This window comes from Neovison vison, chromosome 1 (assembly GCF_020171115.1).
Source record: "Neovison vison isolate M4711 chromosome 1, ASM_NN_V1, whole genome shotgun sequence".
Classification (NCBI taxonomy): domain Eukaryota; kingdom Metazoa; phylum Chordata; class Mammalia; order Carnivora; family Mustelidae; genus Neogale; species Neogale vison.
In genome coordinates, this window is record NC_058091.1 from 111,441,478 (window position 1) to 111,458,199 (window position 16,722).

A 16,722-nucleotide genomic window follows, 5' to 3' on the forward strand; every position below is an offset into this window, starting at 1 on the left:
AGGTACCTCTGCTGAAGCACCTGTACTTTGGGAAAGCTCACCTTACTACAGAATATCGCAGAATATCAAGAATTTAAGAACCTGTGTACTTGCTGACCCTAATCCTCATAAATTCCAGCCTATACCAAATAATGTTTATTGTTCCCTTTGGTCCTAACCCAGCAATATTCAATGCGGTGTTTTTTAAAAAAAGAAATTAAGAAATAGTAATAACTAGAAACAATCTAAATGCCTGAAGAGAAACTGTATAGACATTAAAAACAATGAAATCTGTATAAACTGGTATATGTAGATATCCATGAAGTACTTTTGGAGGGGGGAGCCACAGAATAAACTACAACTAAGAGTTTCAACACATGCAATTTTTGCCTAAAAAATAAAACATTCATACATATATCCATACATATACAAAAAAAAAAAAAAAAGGAACAGTGCTTTTGCCAAATGGAAAGCACTAGAGATGTTTCTGTGCAATAACTGGAAATTTTTTCATCAATGATTCAAGTATCCAAAGAGGTATGTACATAATCAAAACTTCAGTTCCTAACAGTTTCTTTAGTTACTATACATGCACAAAACAGAATTCTAAAAAGATTTTTGAGAGGCGCCTGGGTGGCTCCGTCATTAAGCATCTGCCTTCGACTCATGTCATGATCCCCTGGGGTGCTGGGAGTCATGATCCCCTGGGGTGCTGGGATCGAGCCCCGCATCAGGCTGACAGCTCAGGGAGGAGCCTGCTTCTCCCCCTCCCTCTGCCTGCTGCTTCCCCTACTTGTGTTCACTGTCTCTCTGTCCAAAATAAAAAATAAAAAATAAATAAAAAAATTTTGAATCTTAACGATTTTTTGAAACAGAGAGTAATTCACCTATTCCTGCACAAGCTACCTTCCAATTTCCAAAATAGTCCCAATAAGGCATTAATGTACCCACTGAGAACTACTTCAAGTTAAACTTTAAAATTAAGCAAGACCCCAACCTCAGAAAAAAGTTAAAAGAATGTAGGCTTTTTAAAGCCAAAGATTCACTGACACTTAGAACCTTTTACCCTGCAAGTTCTTTTTTGTTAAACCAAATCTTACAGTAATAAGAAAATATTAACATTACTATTTTAAGCCTAAAAATATGCGTAAAATATACAACATCATTCAAGTACTATTAGTGCATTTGGCTTTTATACCCTGTCTTGCCTCCAAGGTACATACTGTCAAAAGAGCTTAGTTTATGAAACCTTCCTCCTTTTACATTTTGAGAACCACTATGCCCTTGATACATTTTCTAGACCACGGCCTCCCAAAGCAGAGACCAAAAGAAACTACAGAGTGATTTAAGACTGGAAGGGTTGGAAGAAAAAGAATACTAGAGAATATTAAAGAATATTTCAGATGAAAAAGAAAGAAAATAAATTCCACAGAACACAGATGCAGTGGGTCATGTATGTAAAATTTCCTTTCCTATTCTTCAAGATGACTTTTAGAAATGCTTAGCCCAACCCAAAAGTATACAACTCTCCTCAATTTCACCTGATATTCTCACCTTAGACCAGTGGCTTTCACTCAGGGGTGACTTTGTCCCCGAGAGGGATTTGGCAATGGAGTCCCAGGAAGTTGGGAGAGTGTTGGTGTACTAGCGGCATCTTATGGGTAGAGGCAAAGATCTGCTGTCTATGATGCCCCGGACAAAATCCACAACAAAGATGAACCAGCACAAAACGTCAACGCCTAAGAAAGAGTGACTTTGAGGTCCCTAAAACAATCTGGAGCCAAAAGACAGGAACTAACTCAACTTACTACCAAATCTAAAACCTACTTCTATCTGTATTCAAATGTCAGTCCTTCCTTCTGCCAAGTACCTATACTCCTATTTATAGTCACTCCTTTCACATTAAGACCTCCACCCTTTTGCTTTCTCAAAAACACTGTACCTGCAATAGTATCTTCTCTTCCCTCTAAAAATTTCTCCTACTCCACTGAATCCTTAAGTAAACAAGCCCTGGTAATTTCCACTAAACACAGGGATATACACATAACCAACTCAAATAAAAATACCCCCCTTGGCCCCACTTCTTACTCCCTTAGAAAACAGAAGTTCTTGAAAAGTTTTCAGCATTCCCTATGACTCTGTCCACAGTTAACACACTCCAACCTGAATGCTCCACTCAAATTATTTTCTTGTTCTTTGATCACCACTGACCAAAACCAGCAGTAATTTCTCTACCCCCCTCACTACACCTCTCAACACCACTTCCAACTCCCTACTTGACGCCTGAAGGTACTTTGTCCAAAATACAGCTTTTTTTTTTCAATTTATTTATTTTCAGAAAAACAGTATTCATTATTTTTTCACCACATCGTGCCCTCTATAATACCCACCACCTGGTACCCCAAAGTCCCACCCCCCCGCCACTTCAAACCCCTCAGATTGTTTTTCAGAGTCCATAGTCTCTCATGGTTCACCTCCCCTTCCAATTTACCCAAAATACAGCTCTTTTAACATGACTTAAACATCGTAAACAATTTGGCTCCTGTCTTCCTCTTGATCTTAGCTGGTACCAAAGTGAAACCTCCAACACTACACTTCAGCCAAATAGGCCAAACTCACCTCTGTCTAAAAGCTTCTGTATTTGCTGTTCCCTCTCCCTTTCACCTCTGGACCTTCACCTAACTGGTTCTTCCTCATCCAGGTCTGATCTCGAGTAACCTGTTTCAGCAATTTGGCCTTCCTGTGCCCCTATCTGAATTACCCAAAACTTAGACTTCCATAGCAATCTGTTGTATTTCCTCATAAAATGTATTGCTCTAAAGTCAGCTTGTTTTGTTTACTGTCGGCCTGATCTCACAGAATGTAAGCTCCATGAAAACAGCAGCCTCATTTATTAATCTCCCGCACCCATGGGTGTCAGGTACATTCTACATGCTTAATAGGTATTAATAAATGTATTTAAGCTGCAGTGAAGAATACAAACTTCTAAGACACAGTTTGAGAGTACAAATGAGGCAATACTGGAGAGTTAAACCCAGACATCCAACACCAACATGCCATGAAGAGAGATTAATCATTGGAGGAAGGGATTTAGATATGAACATTTTAGCTGTCAAAACACGAAATGCTTCAATGCCATATCTTAACTACTAATTTTTTAAAAAAATGTTTACACATTGTATAAAATAAAAAATACTTATTCATGATAATGTCAATTTTTAATTTTTTTTGTGACTGTACATTTTGTGTTATATCATTATCCAAAGTTATTGGACAACTATATAAGACACTGTAACAAAACACTTACAGCTATTCTTTAAGGTTTTTTGTTTTGTTTTTTAATCTGAAAAGTTAATTGTTCTGTAAAAGAACTAGAAACAAATTATCTGGCTAAAATTATTCATAGTGCCATGTGTAGAGAAAAAAAATGGAAAACAACTCATGCATTATTACAATATACCCCTGCCATAAGGAGGAAGAGAAAGCAAAAAAGGGAACTAAGACAAAATAGAAAAGTATTGTTTACTACCTGGTTATAGGAAAGCTTGAGCACCCTCCATTCACAATCACTGACATCTGCAATTTCCAAGTAATTTATATCTTATAAACAAGACTACAATCATTTAAAGACTTCAAAATACTGGAGAGGAAAATGGATAAAATGAATACATATATTCATTTAGGAGTAAGAAATGCACATCATAAAAATTAAGATAAAATGTAATTCATTATAGAAAACAGTTACCAACTTGTACATTTCTCCTAAGTAATAAGGAAGGATAGGATAGGTTAAAGCTATTATGGCATACTTTTACTCTAATATGGCTAAACTTACAATTGTGGTATGAAGTCTGAACTAATTCTTAAACATTTGTATTTGTTTTTCTTTCACTAAGCACCTCAAGAAATTTCATCAGTAACTCTTTGTGGAGAAAATACTTTCTACAAATTATTAGGAAAAAGTTTTTTTAAAAGTCCATTCAGTTCTACTTTTAAGCATTAACAAAGATGCCCTTCAAATGAAAACTCATGAATTTCACTAGTCCCCCAGCCTCTCATCTAAAAAAACAAAGAGAAAGAAAGGGAAGAAATGTTTTAAGATACCAAGAAAAAAAGCATCAAAGTATTGGGGGGCAAAAACTGATATATTATCTCAGCTCTAAAGTAACTAAAAATAGAACAAAATAGCGATAAGTAAATGCAAAGTAGAAAAAAGAGAACATAAAATTAATAAATCTGATAAAGAAAGAAGTCTGTAATAAGTAGAGGATAAAACTAACATTTTTCTCTTGTAATTACTGTTACCACATTTACATTAAGCAAATATAAAATAAGCACATTAACTACAGTTATACATTTTCTTCTCTTAGGAAACAGTTAATAAAACATGTGCCCTAATTTTTTACAGGTTAATAGTTTTGCTCGTAGTGGGTGAATTCTCAAACTCTTGCTCAAACAAGTAGACTGCATCTCACAAACTAAAAAACAAAAATTAGTACCCAGTGACTATTAATTTAAGCATAGTCCCAAACAACTATGTAATCCAAGAGAAAGTTCAAAATTTCATGAAAATACTTAGAAATTTCAAGAAAACATTTCCCTACAAAATCTAAACAAACCAAATATTATAAATTCAAAACGAAGAAATCTCCTATTCAATCAATAATTATATAAGGGATAATACAACTTCTATATCAGATCTATCTATCTCTGTATCTTTATAGTACCCACTGAGAAAAAAAAAAAAAAAAGAAAAAAAAATATATACATATATAAAATCTAGTGAACAAAGAGCTCTGAAGCCAGATTGCAGAGCTTCAAATCTTGGCTATAGCACCTACAGGCTATATGACCTTAAAGAGGTTACTTTACCTCTCCAGACTTTGGTTTCTTGCCTGTAAAAACATGGATAATACTATACCTCACAGGGTTGTTTGGGAGGTTAAAGAGTGGTAATATATTATTAACCACTGAGAACAGGATCTGACAGAGTAAATATTCAACAGATGTTAATTATTATCTTCATATAGCACTTGGCACATGCTAAGTGCTCAACTAATACTTGCTAAATAAATGAGCTGACTGGGGTGCCTGGGTGGCTAAGTTGGGTAAGCACCTGACTTGGGCTCAGGTCATGATCTCAGGATCCTGGGATTGAACCCGGCATTTCAGGCTGTGTGTTCAGTGGGTCAGTTTGTTCTCTTCCCTTTCTCTCTGCCCCCCCATTGCTCATGCTCCCAGAAAGGGAAGGTGCATGCACTCTCTCTCTAATAAATGAAGTCTTTTAAAAATAAATAAATAAGTAAATAAGTAACCTACAGTAAATAACTAAATTTCACAGCAATCATAATATATCTAAACCTAACTACAAAAATGTTTTCAAATTTTTTAAGTCCAGGGGCATCTAGGTGGCTCAGTGGGTTAAAGCCTCTGCCTTAGCTCAGGTCATGATGCCAGGGTCCTGGGATCAAGCCCTGCATTAGGCTCTCAGCTGGGAGCCTGCTTCCCCTTCTCTCCCTCTCTCTCTCTGCCTACCTCTCTGTCTATTTGTGATCTCTGCCAGATAAATAAATAAAACCTTAAAAAAAATTTAATTTAAGTCGAACTGGCTCAATTCAGGAACTTATTTTGGAAGCAGGCAACAATGAGTTATCTGAAATACTATTTCATTCAAGTATTTTAAGTATCTACTTTGAGCTAAACACCTGGGATACATCAATAAAGAAGACACAGTTCCTATATCAAGAAACTTAAACTGTTGGGAGCCCAGTTAGTTAAGCAACTGCTTTCAGCTCAGGTCATGATCCCAGAGCACCCGGATCGAGTCCTGCATTAGGCTCCCCGCTTCATGGAGAGTCTGCTTTTCACTCTGACATTCTCCTCTCTCATGCTCTCTCTCACTGTCTCTCTCAAATAAATAAATAAATCTTATTAAAAAAAGGAAACTTAAGCTATTAAGAAACTTAAAAACGGCTGCTGGGAAGATGGTGGAGTAGGAGGACCCTGCACTCACCTCTTGACACATGGCCATCTAGAGAACACCCACATGAGCATAAGTAACCCAGAAAAGTAACCAGAAAACTGGAAGAACAGACTCTCTGCAGCCTGACATAGACAAGAGGCCACAGTGAGGCAGATCTACCCCCTCTGATCACTCTTGGCAAGATCTCCTCAAAGCAGTGCCACAAGCTTGGCAGTGTGTGCACAGTCCAGACAATGGTCAGCACCACCCCGAAGCGAGCCCTGCTCCAGGGAGAGGGGAGGATAACCACACACCAGTCTGACTATGAGCCCAACAGTGGGCTGGGGGCAGGCAGCTGGTCAAACTGTAGGCCCCGCCCACCAACAAAACCTTCCCTGGGGCAGGGGTCTAGGGGGAGTTGGGGAAGTTGGGGGGGTGGGACAACAACACAGGGAAAGTGCCTGAAGTTTGGTGCTACTTCATCTATGGTAAATGCCTGGTCTTACTCAATTTAAGCCCCAGGCAGCCCCAGACTGGACCACTCACACAACCAGCACCAGACTCTGCCCACAATAGGCAGAGAGCCATTGCAGGCTGAACTGAAGGCAAACACAGCTCCACCACAACGGTACGACATCTTCGCACACACATCAGAGACTCCCCTGAAGCGCCATTTTCTGGTGAAAAGGAGACATTACGCTGCAGAACCTCTTCTTCATGAAGCCACTACTCTCAAGTGCGGGAAACATAGCTAACTTTCCTAACACACAGAAATAGAGACAGCAATAAACAAAATGAGGAGACAGAGGAATGTGTCCCAAATTAAAGAATGGAAGAAAATAAAAGCAAGAGACCTAAGTGAAATGGAGATGAGTAATATGTCTGATAGTGAATTTAAAGTAATGCTCATAAAGATACTTGCTAGAATTGAGAAAGGAGTGCAGAACCTCCATAAGATCCTCTACTAAGAGAAGGTAGACGTAAAAAAGAACCAATAAGAGCTATGGGATTCACTAAATGGAAATAAAAATAGACCACCTGGAATAAATAGTGAACAAGAAGAAGTAGAAGAACAGCAACCACCTGGAGGACAACAGAGTAATGTAAAGTAATCAAGCTGAGCAGACGGGAAAGAAGAAAAAAATACACAAAATGAGAAAAGACCCAGGGAGCTCAGCAACACTGTCAGGCACAACAGTTGCAAGATAGGGATCCCAGAAGGTGAAAAGCAAGAAAAGGGGGCAGAAGATTTTGTGAGGAAATAATAGCTGAAAACTTTCTGAATCTGGGGAAGGAAAGAGAAATCCAGATCTGGGAAGTCCCCAACAAAACCAACCCAAAGAGTTCTACACCAAGACACAAAGTAAATAAGATGGCTAAAAGTAGAGACAAAAAGAATTTTCAAAGCAGCAAGAGAAAGGAAAGCAGTGACATACAAGGGAAACCCGATATGGCTATCAGTGGGTTTTTCAGCAGAAACTCCACAGGCCAAAAGGAAGCAGCATGATAAATTCCAAGTTTTAAAAGGTAAAAATCTACAGCCAAGAATACTCTATCCAGGAAGGCTTTCATTTAGAATAGAAGGAGAGAGTTTCCCAAAAAAACAAAAGTTAAAAGCAAAATGAGCCACGTCTCTCTCACACATAATATGATCAGTCTGTGGGTCCCAAATTCATAGTCCAGCCGCTCTCCTGCCCGAGTCAGCATGCACGGCCTGCCCCCTGATCAATGCCAAGTCAGCATACCTTCACTTCACGTTGCCAAGCACTCAAACTGGCACTCTTCCCCCTCAAATTTCAGTCCCTGTGCTCAAGTCTGTGCACAAAAGGTGGCATAATTATAACAGCAGAACGAAGCAACCCAAAACAGCGGTACTACTTATGTGGAATGTATGATGGATAAAAGGAGTGTGCTAGGCTGAGAACATCTCCAACAAGCACATCAAAGAACAATATACACGGTATGATTCTGGTTAGTAAAAGAAACAAACCTGGGAAAAATAAAACAGGATGAAATCAGAGAAGGAGACAAACCATAAGAGACTCTTAAGCACAGGAAACAAACTGAGGGTTGCTAGAGGGGAGGGTTGTGGGCAGATGGGGTAGCTGGGTGACAGGCATTAAGAAGGACACATGATATAATGAGCACTGGGTGTTCTATGTAAGTGATGAAATCACTGAACTCTATCTCTGAAACTAATAATACACTATATATTAATTGAATTTAAATAAAAAAAGGAAGCCCCCCCCAAAAAAGAGACTTAAAAATATGTTAATTGAAAGGGAACACAGAAACCTTCCAGTTCAATACCCTTCATTTTAAAAATGAAAAACCTGAAGTCCAGAAAACTTAATTTAGCCAAAGATACAGCCTAGACAGTAAAGAGTTAAGACTAGAAGTCACATCTTGTAATTCCCAGCTAGCTTAGTGGTCTTTTCTGCATACCTGACTCAAAGTACTTGATATGAAACAGATTGAGAGTTTGATCCACCACTAACAAAAGCCCTGCTAAATTATTTATTTTACTGCATTAATGTAAATCAACTCAAACTTCAAGGGAGCTATAAGAGACACAAAAATAAACTATTGTGATTACTTAATATATTTTCAGATCAACAAAAGGGATTCTTCACATTTGGAGGGTTGGTGAATTAATAATTCTTAAGTCAATTAACAGTTTGTTTCTAGTCTTCCATGATGGTTGTCCCATTCTCAGTTTCTATGCTGCATTTCCACTTGCATTCTTTCCCTGGAGACAACAATAAAAGCACAATATATACTGGACTGCTAAACTTAAACACTTAATTGCCAAGATCTTGAAAGGAGAAAAAAAATCACATAGTATGACAGTAATTACCTTAAATGTACCATTTTGATTTTTCATGTAAGAAACCAAAAATATATCCACTGGAAGAAGTGCTGATGTGATAAGTGCAATCGCCAGAGAAAAAATTGCCGTTATGGTGGAGACAACTTCACTTTCCCGCTGACTTTGGTATTTACGAACATATATCCAACAGAATGCCAAAATAGCCTGAAAGAGAACAGAAAGAAATGTTTTGTTACTGCCCTATGTATTCTCTACACAGAGGATAGTATGTGTTTGAAAGTTCCAATGGGAAACTGTCAAATGAAGGTTCTTTTAGATATGTAAGGAAGGTGTACTACCTCTTATAAACTGGTGTAAGATTTATGATTTTTCAAAGCCCATTTCATGAAAGCAGCACAACTTCACTTAGATGCAAAGACACATACACACACAAAAGTTATTGATAACAATGCTCAATTAAATATATCCTCACTGAACCTCATTAATGTTTTCATGCAACATCATAGTTTTAATTAGTTTAGAATAGTTTTTACCTACAGATTTCTCCAACCTAAAAGAATATAACTTGAAGTGAAATTAACTTCTGACCCATTTTGACAGTTTAAGAATACCATTCAGCTAAAGATTAACTGCCGATAATCACCATGCAATTAACACATTATACTACAATTCAAATTTTAAAGGACCTTAAACAAAGAAAAGTGAACATTTAAAATAAGTACACATGCACAGCAAGGAATTTTCCAGCGATAAAAATACACTCAGTTGTATTAAGGATGGCAACCTCTAATCCACCAGGTACTCTTAATAGTTACCAATGCCTTTCTAATGACTAACATGGAATATAGGACTTTACTCGCAATTCTCCAACTTTAGGGAGTATCAGAATCATGTGGAGGGCTTATTATAGTAGAGAATGCTGGGACCCACACCCAGTTTCAGATTGAGGGGTTTGGAGCAGGCCCAGAAAATCTGTATTTGTAACAGCCTTACCAGGTAAGGATGCTACTGGTCCAGGAACTACACTTTAAAAAGCTCTGCTCTACTCAAATTTAGGGAATTGCAGATAGGTACTAATCAGTAATTCTTAGCCTAAGTTGTGTAACAATCACCTGAGCAGTTTTTAAATACCCTTAACGCCATCCCCACAAACCAATTCAGAGTGAAGCTCCTCCAAGCAACAGCACTAAAAGCCCGAGGAGGGGCACTGGGGTGGCTAAGTCAGTTAAGCGACTGCCTTAGGCTCAAGTCATGATCCTGGGTTCTGGGATCTAGCCCCATGTTGGGCTCCCCGCTCAGCAGGGAGTCCACTTCTCCCTCTGTCCCCACCCCCCACCACCCCTGCTCATGTTCTCTCTCTCTCTCAAATAAATAAAATCTTAAATATATAAAAAGTAAAACTAGGGCGCCTGGGTGGCTCAGTGGGTTAAGCCGCTGCCTTCAGCTCAGGTCATGATCTCAGGGTCCTGGGATCGAGTCCCCATTGGGCTCTCTGCTCAGCGGGGAGCCTGCTTCCTCCTCTCTCTCCCTGCTTGCCTCTTTGCCTACTTGTGATCTCTCTCTATCAAATAAATAAATAAAATCTTTAAAAAAAAATTAAAAAAAAAAGTAAAACTAAAAAAGCCTGGGATTCCAATCTGAGCCAAACTTGAGAACCACCGCTATTTGTTTCCCATTTTATTGAAATATAGCTTACACACAATGTTACATTAGTTTCAAGCCTACAACATAGTGATTCCACAATTCTACTCCCTATGCCATGCTCACAAGTGTAGCTACCAACTGTCACCACACATTACTATAGTATCACTGACTCCCATGCTGTACCTTTCATCCTCACGACTTACTCATTCTGTAACTGGAAGCCTGTACCTCCCACTCCCCTTCACCCATTTTGTTCATCCCCTCCCCTCTGGCAGCCTACAGTTTGTTCTCTGTAGTTATGGTTTTGTTTCTGGTTTTTTGTTTTGCTTTTTATATCCCATTTGCAAGTGAACTCATATGGTATTTGTCTTTCTTTCTGACTTATTTCACGCCCCGGGTTCATCCATGTTGTGGCAAATGACGATGGAATATTACTTAGCCATAAGAGAGAACCATTGCTTTAAATAAACTCTATTAAGAGCTCTGAGACAAAAGTATTGTTTTGTCCTTTCATTCTTGAACATTCCTTTGTGGGTATCCTAGTTCAGGAGCAACTAACAACAGCAGCTAATTTGTTTCACAGCTTCCAAATTCCCCTACCACAATCAATATATAAGAACAGCTCCACCACCACAGAAAAATCCCCTTTGCCCCTGTGTAGTTAACCCCTCTCTCTACTCTCCACCCTTGATGACCACTATTATCTGTCCCTATAACTTCTGCCTCTTCCAGAATGTCATAATGTACTTATATAGCAGATGGTCTTCTGAGTCTTCCTATATAGCTTCTTTCACTTAAGATTTTAAATCTATCTAGGTTGTTTTAAATCTATATTTATTTTAAATCTATCTAGGTTGTTTCATGTAATTCCTTCATATTACTAACATTTCAGCTGGTGTCAGAACAGCAGGAAAAAATAAAGTAAGAACAGACCATAGACTTTGGAACCCCGATGTCGGAAGAAAAAAAAAGACCTAGGTTCAACTTCTGTCTACTTACTAATTTATTTTAGTTTGGGAAAATTATTTTCTCATAAATTTATATTACTATTTTAATGGATTTTTTAATGAATTCACAAATATTTAAAATATTCCTCAAATTATTCTGAAGCCACTGGAAGCTGAGCTTAATCATTCTATCCTTAGCAGAACCTGACACAAAATATTCAATAATTTTTTTGATGGATTTCAAAAAGATCTGCACTTTTACAAAGTTTAAAGTGATAGGTATTACTGCAAAGAAACTGTTTGCCAATACCAGGCAGACAAGCAGGGAAAGGGCAACCAGCCAAAATAGTTAAGCCAAAGGATCCTGAACTTTTTGGTCTCACAATCCCTTTATATTTTTAAGACTGAGAACCCCAAAGAGCTTTTTGTTTATATATTAAATCTATCAGTAGTTACTGTATTATGAAATAAAACAAATGTCATCGTCTATAAAATAGTAATAAGAATACTTCATAGCAGGTTATATTAAAAAAGATGTAAAGAGTTTATAGCACAGTGCCTGGCCACAGTAGCTGCTTCCTAAATAGCAACTGTCATATGAATTGCATATGACCATATATATGAACCAAATATCATATGAAAGAACATCTTAGGAGCATTTCATAAAAGAAATAAATAATTTTGCTAACAATCATAAAGAAAGATTTAGAGCAAGCCCCAGCTCCTCCCACAAAATTTTAATTTAATTTAATAATTTTAATTTAATTGGCCTGAGTATTAGGATTTTTAAAAACTCCCTAGTTGGGGGCGCCTGGGTGGCTCAGTGGGTTAAAGCCGCTGCCTTCGGCTCAGGTCATGATCTCAGGGTTCTGGGATCGAGCCCCACATCGGGCTCTCTGCTCAGCAGGGAGCCTGCTTCCCCCTCTCTCTCTGCCTGATAAAATCTTTAAAAAAAAAAACAAAAAAAAAACTCCCTAGTTGGTTTTGATGAGCAGTCAAGGTTGATGACTAGGGCAGAGGTAGGAATGAGAATGTATGTTTCTTAAACTAACGAGCATACATACTGCCTGGGATCTTGTTAAACTGCAGATTCTGATTCAGGGAGGCTAGGGTCTTATATTTACTATTTCTAACAAATTCCCAAGTGATGATCACTTTAAGTAACAAGAATAAACTTGCTTTATACAGTAATGAAGACTGTCTTATATAGCAAAAGGGAATGTAATTGAGGGGAATATAATTGGAGGACTTAGGAAGAAACTCTTAGATTTCGTAAAAGAAACAAAGTTAGGTTATAGAATTGGAAGGACCAAACCGAACCATTTCCCATGTGGCAGAAGACATTGTATAGTTCACTCTGTTTGCCCAGGATCACTCAAGTAGTCTATCTTAGTGTTCTGATTCTTTAGTAGTTTATTGGCAGCAGTTCTCAAAGTGTGAAGTCCTCCAACCCTTAGCATTCCCAAAACCTTTTCCAGGGATTTTCACATTGAAAACGATGCTCATAATACTAAAAAGTCATCTGCCTTTTTCATTATGTTGACACCTGCACTCATGCTGTGTAAGTCAGTGGTAAAACTGTCGACAAATTAAGCATGAATCAAGACAATGGCACCAAATTGTGCCAGTAGTTATTTATATACTTCACTACCCACCCCCCGACACACACACAACTTAATACTGATCTTAATGAAGCAGTAAAAATTAACTTTATTGAACTTCAACCCTTGAATCTTTTCAATACTCCATGGGGGAAATGGTGAAGTATGCATTGGAGTTCTCCAGCTGCACATCAAGGTGAGATGGCTGTCTCCAGGAAAAGCACAACCAAAGCCACATAAGACATTCTATTCAAGGAATATCACTTTTAAGTACAAGTGATTATGGTTATTCAGACTTGGATATCCGGCATATTTTGTTGAAATGAACAATGGGAACCTATCCCTTCACAAAAAACAACTGACAGTATCCGTTCCCAATGATAAAATTTCAACCTTTCAATGAAACTCAGAATTTTGGGAAACTTGTATCCATGATGGCAAAGCTGACAGTTTCTCAATACTTATTTCTGGGATATTTCTTCTGACAAGATCAGTAATATAATGAATGGGATATTTTGTTATTATGTAATGAAATATATCCATATTTGGAATATCTGCATAACTCAGTGAACCAGATTTTCTAAATAATCAATGTTTCATGTTATAAAACCATGCATGGGCAAAAGATCCAAAGTGCAACATGGACCAACAAATTTTAACGTAACAGAATGAAAAGTATAATGATAGGGTTTCAGATTCCACCGTTTCAACTAACCTTTAGAAAGTTTCCAGTTACTGAGTTTTGGTGTAGTACTTAACAACATCCACAGTAACCTAAAAACTATTCCTCTGCTTCCAAGTACATACCACTAACATAGGATATTTTTCATTTACTTCAACCAAAACACTCAAAAACTGAATATACAAGCAGACATGAGAATCTAGCTCTCTTCTAATATGCCAGGAATTAAAGAAATTTGCAGAAAATTAAATAGCCCTTATTACTAATTTTTTCTGCTCCAACATCTAGTTTCAAACTCTTTAATTACCCTCTCATTTTCTTTTCCTTCTATACTATCACCAACTTCAGTACCTTCCCTTCTTCATCTATCCAAAGTCTACCTCAATTCCACTTCCTTCCAACATTGCTCTCTACTCTCTGAAGTCCTAGCTCATTTATATAATCATACTTTGGTTTTCAGTACTTAAAATACCTGTTTTAAGAATTTTTATTCTCTGGGTGCCTGGGTGGCATAGTCAGTTAAGCATCTCGCCTGCTATTGGTTTCAGCTATGGTTGGGAGTTCATGACTTCAGGGTCATGGGATCTAGCGGGGCATAGGGATCCACCTCCCATACTCTGCGGGAAGTCTTCTTGGAGTTTCTCTCTCCTCTCCCTATGCGCTCCGCCCCCAACCAAATAAATAAATAAATCTTTTTAAAAATAAATAAATAAATAAATCTTTTTAAAAAAAGTGATTTTTGTTTTCCCATTATCTTCAGGCTCTTTTTTTTTATTTAAATAAATAATTTAAATAATTATTTAAATAATAAATTTATTTAAATAAATGAATCTTTTTTAAAAAAGTAATTTTTGTTTTCCCATTATCTTCAGGCTCTCTTACTTTTTTATTTATTTGACAGAGAAATCACAAGTAGGCAGAGAGGCAGGCAGAGAGAGGAGGGAAAGCAGGCTCTCTGCTGAGCAGAGAGCCCGATGTGGGGCTTGATCCCAGGACCCTGACATCATGACCTGCGGTGAAGGCAGAAGCTTTAACCCACTGAGCCACCCAGGTGCCCCTCTTCAGGCTCTCTTAAAGGCCATTTTGTTTCCATCCTCCCACAATTTATAGCACGACTCACAGACATTAAACATTTATTAACTGATAACTGCCAAGATACTCCCACTAGACTTTGATACTCATTACATACTCATGTGTTTTTTCCTAAACCAACCGTATATAATGGCCTGTAAAGTGACCTCCTCAAGTACAGGACTGGATGGGCTTTGCGGCCAAGGCCAGCCTCCCTTTACTGTTTCCATTTTCTCCACTAAGAGGAGTAAAGTATGATGCAGTGTAAAGGCAGTATTATTTTCTGGGAGAGTGATGGTAGCAAGAGATAACTTTCCATAAGTTTTCACACTTTTTTTTTTTTGGTCAGGGGAAAAGTTTCTGCAGAAACATTTACCAGCAAAACACACCACTTACTACCTAGGTTGCAGACACTGCAGTGGAATCTAACAAATACAAGCCTTGATTTCCAAAACTGAAGTTACTGGGTTTGGCGGTTGATTGTTTTTTGTTTTGTTTTTTTTTTTCAGTAATGCAAAGCAGCAAAATACTCTGGGTCACAATGCTACAACAGGACAGGATAAAGACAATGAGGAAAGAGGGCGAGAATGGGGAGGGGTATGGAAAGAAATAAATTGAACCCCCAAATAAAATAAATCCAAGGGTTTTAATATGAGACAAGGAAGTAAAAACTAGGCCATTGGGGCTACTGAGGCCCACGTTTTGATCACTAGATAAACAGAATTAAGATGGTAGGGAAAGAAAGCACCTGAGTTCTGAAAGGCTATAGTATATACACCCTGATACTGGCAGTAAAAAGGACTACAGATCTCTCCCCTGCGTAAATTTTTACATCCATCAAAAGGACTCGAAAGGAATGTGAAACCTGGAAGTCAGAACACCTCACGTCATCAAGGCAGAATCGCACAATGGGTAGCGAAGGTTGGGAGACTCAATAACCCCAGGGGTAAGGAACACCGACAAAACCCATTTAAAGAAGCAAAGAGGCCCCCCCGTCAGCTCAAGGCCAGCGGCTACTGAACTTGCAAAGATCAGGCGCTGCTGCCCACCTCGTGCTCACGTCTCAGGTGGGGACTTAGAGGCCACTTCTCCCTTCTCAACCCCCAGGGTCTCCACCGTCCCCAAACTCCACCCGTCCCGGTGCCCTGGTCAGGGATAAGGCCAAGAGTTTCGAGAACGGAAACCTGCAACGTTAGACGTCACCAGGGAAAAAGACAGGAAAGGCGGCCGGAAATCAGAGAATCAGTGCCTCCCTTCCCCACTCGCAGGGCAGCCCCCGCCCCGCAACAGAGGAGCGTGTCCCCCCTCCCCCCCGTCCCGCGCCCCTCCGCCACAGACCAAACTATAACGGGGGCGGGGCGGAATGAGGAGGGTCTCCCGGGCCCGGAAAGGCCAGCTACAGGGCCGGCCCCTCCCTCTCTTCCACCAGTCCTAACACTGGGAAAACTACGAGTACCTCCCCTACCAGTAGTAAGAGGCCGAATATGCACCAGCCGATCACCAGCTCCGCCGAAGCCGCGCCACTAGGCGCCGCCGCCGCCATCTTCACTTCCGGACCTGACTCCTTGGGCAAAGGGGGTGGGGAAAGGGGAGGGGGAAAGGGGAAAGAGTGCGAAGGACTCAGCGCCCGTGCACCCTAAAGGTTAAAGGGCCTGAGGGGGCGGAGCAAGTAGTTGCCAAGGCGACCCAGCCCTCGAGCGTCCCCTGGCGTTGAGCCGAGCAGGGGCGGGGCGCGCCCGCGACGCCGTGACGTCACGGCGCTGCCTGCTTGGGAGGTGATGAGAAGGCCCTCTGCGAGGGTGGTGGTGTACAGCACAGCAGCCTCGTTGGAGTAGTTGAATCGGACTAAGCGTATGGACTGGAAAAGTGAGGGGACTCCACGAGGGCCTGGATTGGTTTTTTTCTAGAAATTCAAGCCAACATTAAGGAGTTTTGACTCCCTCCTGGAAAGGAAGTTCAGCCTGATGTCTAAGACAGAATGGACCATGTAGTTGCACAGCTCACTG

General features: G+C 39.4%; 1 protein-coding gene across 1 annotated transcript in view; it reads right to left on the reverse strand.

The window, feature by feature from the left end:
* LMBRD1 (LMBR1 domain containing 1) overlaps window positions 1-16,411 on the reverse strand; it is a 135,774-nt gene extending 119,363 nt beyond the window's left edge. The window contains exons 1-2 of the mRNA XM_044253874.1: window positions 16,182-16,411; window positions 8,799-8,975 (exon numbers count right to left, since the gene is read on the reverse strand). Of these exons, the coding sequence (XP_044109809.1) occupies window positions 8,799-8,975; window positions 16,182-16,259 (255 nt within the window). The 5' untranslated portion in view covers window positions 16,260-16,411. The remainder of the gene's footprint in view (window positions 1-8,798; window positions 8,976-16,181) is intronic.
* Between the last annotated feature and the right edge of the window lie 311 nt (window positions 16,412-16,722).